This window comes from Erigeron canadensis, chromosome 9 (assembly GCF_010389155.1).
Source record: "Erigeron canadensis isolate Cc75 chromosome 9, C_canadensis_v1, whole genome shotgun sequence".
NCBI lineage: Eukaryota > Viridiplantae > Streptophyta > Magnoliopsida > Asterales > Asteraceae > Erigeron > Erigeron canadensis.
The window spans coordinates 33,989,754-33,999,720 of NC_057769.1; the positions used below are offsets into that span (position 1 = coordinate 33,989,754).

General features: G+C 34.6%; 2 protein-coding genes across 2 annotated transcripts; both read left to right on the forward strand.

Moving 5' to 3' along the window:
- The first annotated feature begins 531 nt into the window (after nucleotides 1-531).
- On the forward strand, nucleotides 532-2,732 carry LOC122583649 (serine/threonine-protein kinase Nek1-like). The gene is made up of 2 exons (XM_043756035.1): nucleotides 532-1,449; nucleotides 1,602-2,732. The coding sequence occupies exons 1-2, from the start codon at nucleotides 532-534 to the stop codon at nucleotides 2,730-2,732; spliced, it is 2,049 nt and encodes a 682-aa protein (XP_043611970.1).
- Nucleotides 2,733-4,799: 2,067 nt separating this feature from the next.
- LOC122582107 (translin) lies at nucleotides 4,800-9,967 on the forward strand. The gene is made up of 7 exons (XM_043754464.1): nucleotides 4,800-5,170; nucleotides 6,559-6,655; nucleotides 6,758-6,873; nucleotides 7,641-7,685; nucleotides 7,857-7,882; nucleotides 8,642-8,777; nucleotides 9,690-9,967. Exons 1-7 carry the CDS (start codon nucleotides 4,831-4,833, stop codon nucleotides 9,794-9,796), a joined length of 867 nt encoding a protein of 288 aa, XP_043610399.1. The 5' UTR covers nucleotides 4,800-4,830; the 3' UTR covers nucleotides 9,797-9,967.

Consider the following 9,967-nt stretch of genomic DNA (forward strand, 5'->3'; position numbering starts at 1 on the left):
GTAAAATTGTGTCATGACCTCATACACACGTACATATGTGAATATATTTTACGAACAACGTAACATATAACATTTTGAAAGAGTCGTAAATCATTTGTTTTTCATACAAAATTAATTTACTACAATATCTAAAACAAATAAACAATCTCGATGAACCAAATATTAAAGTCTGATGCACCACCAATGCAAGCAACTCATAAAACATTAAAATAAAGAATTGACTTTGAGATACAGGGATAGGAAGTAGCTTTGTTGGCTTAGGAGATCGAGATCACTATATATCTTAACGTTTCAAGCTCTTTAATTTGCAATTATTTGGTCTTTATCTCCATTTAATTATATTTCGAGCCTTTCATTCTTAACAACATTACATCACATATATACGTGCTAATCGAGCAAGATAGAAATTAAAACACATTTAATTTCTTAATCTTGTCAAGCTCTGCGAGTCGATTTGCTTTCATCTATCTAGCTATATATATTCCTTAATTCTCTTCTTTTTGTTTGTTCTAACTTCTAATCACTAAAATAATGTCTTTCCCTAAAGAATTCCAGCATCTCAAAATTTCACTCGAAGTTTTAGAAGATGCCACCAACAATTTTAGTGACGCCAACTTAATCGGGCATGGAGGATTTGGAAAAGTTTACAAAGGAAAAATTCTCCTAACTAGTGTGCTCACCACAGTTGCTATAAAGCGTTTAGATAGATCATTTGGGCAGGGAACTCCCGAGTTTTTGAAAGAGATAGTGATGCTTTGTCAATACAAACATCCTAATATTGTCTCCCTCCTAGGCTTTTGTGACGAGGGAGGTGAGAAAATACTCGTCTATGAGTATCTATCTAACAAAAGTCTGGACTTATACCTAAGTAGCACCAATCTCTCTTGGCATAACCGCCTTTTTATATGCCATGGAGTTGCAAGGGGACTACAATATCTTCATGAACCCTTAGAGGGGAGTCATCATCAAAGAATCTTGCATCGTGATATCAAGAGTGCAAATATATTGTTGGATCGCAAGTGGACACCTAAGATAGCAGACTTTGGTTTGTCTAAAGTTGGTCCTGCTAACCAACATTTTACTTTTGTTATTGACAATGCAGTAGGCACGCCTGGCTATTGTGATCCACTATATGCGCGTACAGGCTTCTTGACCAAAGAATCCGATGTCTATTCGTTTGGTGTTGTTTTGTTCGAAGTTCTTTGTGGAAGACTTGCTTGTGTACAAGATCACAGTGATATTCGCAAATGGTTGGCGGCATTGGCACGAAAGTGCTATGAAGAAAAGAAATTGGATACAATCATTCACTCTGGTATTAGAAAAACAATTTCGCCGAAGTCTTTAGAAAGGTTTTCAGCAATAGCTTATCAATGTTTGCACATAAATCGTGAAGAACGACCATCAATGGCTAAAATCGCAGAAGAGATTGACCTTGCATGGAGATATCAAGTATGTATTATTGTTGAAAATCTTTCCATACATATAGTTTTTTTTTTTTTAATACATATTTATATCTAGTTCATTCAAATGGAAAGATAATTAAATTCATAAGCCTAGTTTTGTATATATTTTTTCTGACAGTTTTTTTCTCAAATTGATAGGCACTTGCCGACATGAAACTGCCAGAAGTGCCTATGAAAGAGATAGAAGTAGCGACCGATAACTTTAAAACGTGTCTTTGGGAAACTCATCAATATCAGTTTTACAAAGGGGAACTTTCCATTTCAGGAGGAAAACCTACAATGGTCTTTATAAAGAGGTTTCGTGACCGTTCACGAGACATACATGATTTTTTGTGTCAACTTATTTACCGTTCTTATCCATTGCCCCCGGCCACGATCTCTGTTCATGGTTATTGTGACGAGGAAAGGAGAAAAATTATTATTCACGAATATGCAGAGCGTGGAAGCTTAGACCAGTATATAAGCAGGCATAACAATACCACTTGTATAACTCTTACCTGGCTCCAAAGACTTCAAGTATGTGTTGGTGCAGCTCATGGATTACATCAACTGCATAATCAACGCATATTCCAGAAAGCATTAAGAAGTACAAATATTTTGCTAGATAACAAGTGGGTTGCTAAAGTTTGTGATTTTATGATATCAAGTTCAACAGGTTTAGATGTGGTTGCTGCTAAACATGTTTACAGTGCACCAGAATACATGCTTAGTGGTAAAATTTCGAGTCAAGCAGATGTATATTCTTTTGGCATAGTATTATTTGAAGTTCTGTGTGGAAGGTTGTGCATCGAAGAGGTGGATGGAGACATGTTATCAGCCCAACTCGTCAAAGAGTTGTATGAAAAGAAGAAACTTGAGGAGATTGTTGATCCCGTTTTAAGAGCACAAATGATTGGCGCATATTTCGTGGACAGATATTCAGCAATTGCATATAGATGCTTGTTGGATGATCCACAAGAACGACCTACTATGGATGTCGTCATAAAAGAGCTTGAAGATTTATTGAGTACCGAGGTGGTATTTGAGAAGCCAGGCAAAGAACTAAGGGAGCATGCAAGAGCTGCAGAGGAGCGTGCAGATGCTGCAGAGGAGCGGGCAAAAGCTGCAGAGGAGCGGGCAAAAGCTGCAGAGGAGCGGGCAAAAGTTGCCACGGAGAAGGAAAAGAAGATACAAGCCCAGATGGAATTAACAAAGGAAGAACTTAGACGTGAGCAGATTTTGAGGAAACAATTGGAAGAGCAGATGAATGGGTCTGATTATGTTATTTGATATTAGATTAATTTTCAAAGCATTTTTACGAGTGAGAAAAATTTATGGAATATTCAAGTTTTCTATTTAGGGTTATACAAGTATATAATTCTCTTTGTTTGTGTATGTGTATGTGTATGCTATCTATCATCATCAGTTCATCACTTTGATGACTAGAATAACAGCTATTCTAATTATTCTAGCGGAGGTAAGCTAACAAATTTGATCAGGCTTATCGTTATGAATAAAAATAATAGATTTTCATTAACTTGTATGATTTCTTACAAAACTTTATTTCTCACAGAGATTTCTTACAAGCCGTTCGTTCTGCATATAATTATGCATGCCTCACTTGATATTTTTGATATTTTTGTATATGTAAAGGCTGAATGTTGTTTGTTAATTATTGTATTTGGCTTGACATTGGAAATGAAAAATGTAAATATGGATTTACATACTTAATGTAAATATACCCAAATGTATTATAGATACTTGTTACTCCTTCCACGGCTGCTCCTTTCGGTGCATCTACCTCTTCACTTCCTGTTGAGGTAATCGATCAGTTTTGCTTTTTTTTTTGGAATTTCAAGGTATAGAATAGTTGGATTTTTATCTTCCGTTGTGTGTTAGAGTGTTTCGCTATATTATAATGTTTACCATTGTTGCTTGATACTATATTCTGTTTGATGATATAGCAAACATGTATACAATGGTACATCAGTGATTGTGTGTATACCTGGTTAGTGAATTACATGTAACTGACTTGCTTCTGGGCATCTGCTTAGAAGCTGTTGTATGTACCTTTTTAGGTCAAACCCATTGGATTCAAAACCACATTTTCCATTTTTGATACAAGATCTAAACAAAACCGCATTTTACTCTTATAATTTTCTAATCCATGTAACTGATCATGTAGAACACAACAATACTCTTTTAGTTTGTGTAGACTATATCAACCGCTAAATACATGAAAATAAAGTGAAAGGACAAAAAGCCTCACATTTCCAACATATATTGAACGGGCATCCCCTTCCTTTTTTTCAGACTGATTTGCAAAAGCACTAGAAAAATCATTACTCAAATGCATAATAAAAAAGACAAAATTCGTGTTAGGCATAAAAAATAGGATATCTAACTAAGACATGGATAAAGTTTAAATTTTACAAGTTGAAACAACACACTCTTACATACATAAAAACAAAAAATATCCCATATAGAACTATAGCATTCAAGTTTTATTCGAGAATATATAGTGAACATTTAGTATGTTTGATTTGGATTGATGACATTAACTACAATATGCTTATAACTATTTTGTTTCATCTTCCTTCCGTCCCTCTGCTGCTTTTAGTCATCCCAAAAAAAAACTTTGACCTAGCCCATTTAAATGTTACTTATTGAAAGGATTGTTAACCGCTCCCAACGGATTATCACGGGTGTGTACCGTCGTGACACTCTTGTTGGCAACATGTCATGAGCGTGTCACGGATGAATGTGTCTTACCGAAGAATATGTGAAGACGAGGAGCTAAGCATATTGTTAGCAGTACGTTTGATTTTTGTAATTAACTCTAGGTATAATTAAACCAATTTACGAGATTACCCATCACGTGTGAATCACGTGACCTGGTTTTAATAGGACATTTATGGCTAGGACTAAAACTGTTGACAGACCTAAGTTTTTAAATTTGTAAATTTAAAAAGTTAGGGATGATACCTACGACAAGAACGATTTTTATAATTAATTCTAAGGTCGCGTTTGGTTCACAGAATTTGATGGAATTGGAATTAAATTCTATTCCTTAGCGTGCTTGGTTGGTTAAAGATGGAAGAATCACATTCCGTTAGAATGTTAACATTCCCTCATTTGATGGAATTTCCATTCCTTAGAGATAGGGGAATGAATTTCATTTCGTCCCTCACTTAAAGCTTCAAAAAATCAAAAACATTCCGTTAAATTACATTCTTTTAAATTCCAATTCTTTCGAAAGATTTCATTCCATCCAAAATATTCTGCAAACCAAACGCGCCCTAATATTTATTTTATTTTTACATAAACCCAATAGATAGTAAAAATGAATAACGCACATTTAACAAAACAAACATCAAAATTCAAAACAATGAAGTCAATTTTCCGGACCGCATTAATAGCCACCAACAACACACTAACCCACCGTTCCTTAAACCCTAACCACCCTATCATCACTACTCCTTCATATCATCTGAATCTCACCACCGCCGTCAACCGCCGCACCATTTTCTCAACTTCAATGGCAGCCACCGGCGAGTCCTCACCTACTTCCGCTGTTGTGGAAAAACAATTCGATGAATTCCGTCTCCGGTTGGAAGAATCCGGAAGCTTACGTGACAGAATCAAAGCTGTTGCGACGGAAATCGAATCTATTACAAGAATGATGCATTCTAGCCTTCTTCTTGTTCATCAATCTCGGCCCATTCCTGGTATACATATTATTACCTTTTTTATATCTCTATCTATATTTATATCTGTATCTATATATTATATGTATATATAATGTGATAAGTTTTGGGTTGAAAATAATTGGTTAGTATGACTATGTATTTTGGAGCTTAGCAGTGTATTGGAAACAGTGGCGAAGCTAGAAATTTTTGAGTGGGGGTCGGGATCTAAATTTTTTTTTCCTAACGTTATTTTTCAGGTAATATGTCTGGGTCAGTGATTCGATTCAGGTCGGGTAAAAAATTAGATACTATTATTATAAAAAAAATTTCAATCACGGCAAAACTAAACATTTGTCCAAGACAAGTAAACATTAAAAAGGAGACAAACGGTTGGGACCTGGTTCGATTCACTGAAAAAATTAGAGTTCAGTCTTTCGACCTTTAAGAACCTTGAATTCAGTGGGCTAAGTTTTTATTTAAGTAATGAGTTTTAGTTTGGGCTAAGTAATTTTGTTGGCTTATGTAAAATGTAATGGATCAATTTTATTGCTTAGTATATAAAAAAAATTTCACAATTAAGATGGGGGGTCGAAACCATGTATATCGAAATTTTTCTACACGAAAACAATATATCCCCTACATCACAAAAAAGTTTTCGGGGGGTCGGGCGCCCCTCCCGGCCCCTATGTAGCTACGCCCTTGATTGGAAACAAATTGATAATGTGTGTGTGTATATATATATATATATGATAGAGATCAGATGAGAAGGTCAGAGTAGGGAGAAAAGATCGTTTTTGATTTTTGATTTTTTTTTTAGCTTGTTTTTTTGAACATTTTTTCTATTTTTCACTTTTTTCATTCTCTCCTTAATTCACTAATTAGATAGAAAAATTCTAAAAGAATTAATTTTTTTTTTTTTCACTCCCACAAGATACCCCTTATTAATATCCTTAAGGGCGAAGACCGTACCATACCCTTACATGTATAACTCACTAACTCGGGTAAGAAATTTTTTTTTTTTTAATTTTTTTTAAAATTTTTTTATGGTTTGAGTTAATTAAAAAAAAGAATGAAAAAGGTGAAAAAATGAAAAAAAAAATCACAAAAACAAGCTAAAAAATAAAATAAAAAACGGACCTTCTCTCCTTGAGAACCTTCTCTCTGGATCTCTACCCTATATATATATATATATAGAGAGAGAGAGAGAAGGAAAGACACAGAAAGAATGTGGAAATATGTAAATGAGTCGACGTAACTGGAATGAACTTGCTACAAATTGCATTGTATAAAACTGAATATATATGACTTCGCACATATAATCGCCCTATTCCAACAACACTTTTAAAGAGAAGTTTATATTTTTGAAGAATCTAACTGTATGTTTCAATGATGTGGGCTAATGCATTTCCTTACTTTGTTACAATTAGAGGTTCTAGAAAAGGCCAAGGCTCAGATTGACGAACTGAAGCAATTGTTCAGTCGTCTAGCAGAAATCGTCCGGGAAAGTCCTGGTCAATACTATAGGTGAGTGCAACAGTTAAAAATATGTTTTACTTATTAATCTGTATTATTGCTTTTTCTGTCATTGCTTCTTGTTGGTAGTAATATTACTCTGTTTACTAATAGGTACCATGGTGATTGGAGGAATGAGACCCAACAGGTGGTCTCTCTTCTTGCTTTTATGCATTGGCTAGAGACGGGAAACCTTTTAGTACATGTGGAAGTGGAGGAAAAACTAGAGTGTAAGTTCTCTTCTGTGATTTCGTTTGATAGGGATCATCTGAGTATCTATCTATAGGTCTTAAGATTTGCAGATTAGGGTGGGTTTTAGGAGAACAGATCTCTCAAGGTAAATAGGGTTAGAAATGATACGTTGTTGCCATGTGTTTGATGCATCATGAACCTTATTTTTCATATTGATATTCCCCTTTTTTTTGGTGCGACACCGTGTAAAAGCAGCAGACATGTGTCAACACCATAAGTCCATAATCCTTGGCTGCTACCTTGTTTTACTATTACCTCATGGAGTTTTTTTCTTGATCCTTCCCCATGTGGTCTAAATGTTCAGAATGTCAACTTTTGTAAGTAAGTTCTAAACATTTGTCAGTATACATCAATTGTCATAAAACTACCCAACTGGGATATCTTATTTTGAACTTTGGTAAATGAAGATTATGATCTATCACTCCTGAGCTAGCATGTACACATTGATTTAGTGCACATGTGGCATTGATTTAGCACACATGTGAGGATTAGAATCTAGTACTCTTGAGGTGGCATGTAAAAATGGATTTTGGCTCACATGTGGCTCTGATATAGCACACATGTTATATGTGACTTAATACGTCTACAAACTTTTTGATTCATGTACATTTACAAACTTCAGTTACCTTTTTGAGACTATTACGGCATTACGCTACTCATTCTTTCTTTTATAACACCTTTCTATTAGCTGCTTTATTCACCTATCTAGTGCATGATTGATGCTAATTTTTTATGGCTCATGCAGTGAATGCTTCAGAATTTGGTCTCGATGTTGAAGACTATCTTATTGGTGAGTGGTTCATGTGGATACATGTTTTTCTCTTGCCATATCTTAGTGTCCCATGGAGACTTCAATATGTATTAACTTGAATGTGTAGTGACTTGTTATGATGCATGTTCTTTCTTTGTTACAACATACTTTAAGCTGCTGCAGTCTTACTAATGTACTTTCGTATTGCAGGAATCTGTTTTATGTCAAATGAACTGGTAAGAATCCTATCAAACTTGATGTTTCCTTTATGTGAAATTATTGGGTAGTTTGGATAGTGGAAGTAGATAAATGTGGTAAGCCTAGGTGGAGTCTTTTTAAAACAAGATTGCAACTTTGCAAGTTAAAACATAGGCTTTCATATGGACAAACGCTATGAATTATGATGGATTCTAAAAGCAGTAATGGTGAGTTGTCATATTTTATGATTGTATGCTTGATTGTTCATATCGAATTTGCAGGAAATGCTTATTACTTATCATTTTTTCATTGATAAAACAATTTAGTCAGGATTCCCATATCTAATTAAGTTTGCAAACTACTTCCTTGACCTTCAACTACTATTACGGTTTACTTTGTAGTAAACGATTTTTCTGAAGTAAATGCATGGATTGATTTGAGATTCTGATGAAAAAAAATGTTTTTTACAATTGGATTATCTATGCATGAATCCTTGGAGATCTTTGTGTTCCTTTTGGCATGACGTCTGAAGATCCCATGTACTGATTTTTCTTTATATTAGTGTATCGATTTGTCCCACAGAAATGTTTACCAAGTCTAAATAGCATGTATGTAAGAATGTTTGGAACAATCAAGTTTCTGCATAGCTACTTGATAGTATGATCTGTTGGCTGTGATATGCTATAGATAACCCTTATGTGACATCTCTTACGTAGCTAAATCCGACTTTCTTTGGATGTCTTTTTATCTTTTTATGAATGGGTCTGATATAACAAAATTAATTATATTATTTGCAGCCGAGGTATGTGGTGAACCAAGTTACAGCTGGTGACTACGATTGCCCCAGAAAGGTCCTAAAGTTTTTAACTGACCTTCATGCCTCGTTTCGGTTGCTTAATCTCAGGAATGATCTTTTGAGGAGAAAGTTTGATGGTATGTTATTTCTAAATGTTGTTGCATTCTCAATAAATAGTTCATTTAGATCTCTTAGGACATCTATAGATTCATATTTCCATCTTCAAGAGCTCCCACCAAGTAAAACTTGCCTAACATTAAAGTTGCTTCAAAATATTCTTTTTTAAAGGGTGACTGTCATTATGATTGAAGAGAATGTACAAAGGAGTAAACGAACAGTTCTTGCCTATAATTGTTCTTGTTATAACCACTAAAGAGGCCCAAACTGCTAGGTTACTGACTTATTGTTTAGTAGTTGTTAACTAATAAGATACTGTATATATAAATATATCGTTTGAATTATAAAATTTTAAAATAATTTATATATAACGTTTGATATTTGCAAAGTTTTTCTTCCAAATATATTTACAAATTTTATTTAGTTAAGTACAAAGTACCACATTACATAAAAATATAGAGAATGCTATAGAACATTGAGAATGCTAAGAGAAATGGTGATAATTACCAAACAACAATTGACTTACTTTATTAATATCTATATCTATATCTATAATCCCTTATAAAGAGAACTAGGATTAAGAAATTAAGCATTTTTCCCCCCAAAATACTCCTACTTAAACATAAAACCCTTATATACCCTCCTTTCCCCCATTCTTTCTAATCATTACACACTCTCATCGACCTTCTATCACCCTCCGTCGCCGCCCTCAATCTCCAACACCGCCTCCCTTTTATATTGTCCTCACTTTCTAGCCGCCGCAACGCGCGAACACTATGCTCGTACTATAAAAGTGGGTAGCGACGTTTCTTATACTGGCGTCTTCCGTTTTTTTTTTTTTTTCTAATGCATTTTTCAATCTCCATGGTTTAGGATACTGGTTGTCGTTTTGCAGTTAATGCTACATCACTGTTTGCGTATGTTTCTTGCAGGCATGAAATATGATTTGCGAAAAGTTGAGGAAGTGTTTTATGATGTGAAAATTCGTGGGTTGGCTTCCAAAGGCGACCTAAAAGACCAAGCTGCACAAGAAACTTAGCAAGTTACTGGATCGGCTTCATCTATTTATCCCAATTTTTGTACACATCTAACTTGTAAACAGTATATTTGGAAGTTATGTGATGAATCTGCTAAGTTATGTAGAATGTAGATGATAACCCTCACTTTTAAGGTGATTCTATATTAGAATGGGGGTATTAACAGTTGTCAA

What these genes read in the sequence shown, in the direction of transcription:
- LOC122582107 (XM_043754464.1), top strand. Translation starts at nt 4,831, where the DNA reads ATGAAGTCAATTTTCCGGACCGCATTAATAGCCACCAACAACACACTA. An exon ending in AGTCCTGGTCAATACTATAG is followed by an intron (nt 6,656 to 6,757) that starts GTGAGTGCAACA and finishes GTTTACTAATAG; the next exon opens with GTACCATGGTGATTGGAGGA. An exon ending in AGTGGAGGAAAAACTAGAGT is followed by an intron (nt 6,874 to 7,640) that starts GTAAGTTCTCTT and finishes TGGCTCATGCAG; the next exon opens with TGAATGCTTCAGAATTTGGT.
- LOC122583649 (XM_043756035.1), top strand. Translation starts at nt 532, where the DNA reads ATGTCTTTCCCTAAAGAATTCCAGCATCTCAAAATTTCACTCGAAGTT. An exon ending in ACCTTGCATGGAGATATCAA is followed by an intron (nt 1,450 to 1,601) that starts GTATGTATTATT and finishes TCAAATTGATAG; the next exon opens with GCACTTGCCGACATGAAACT.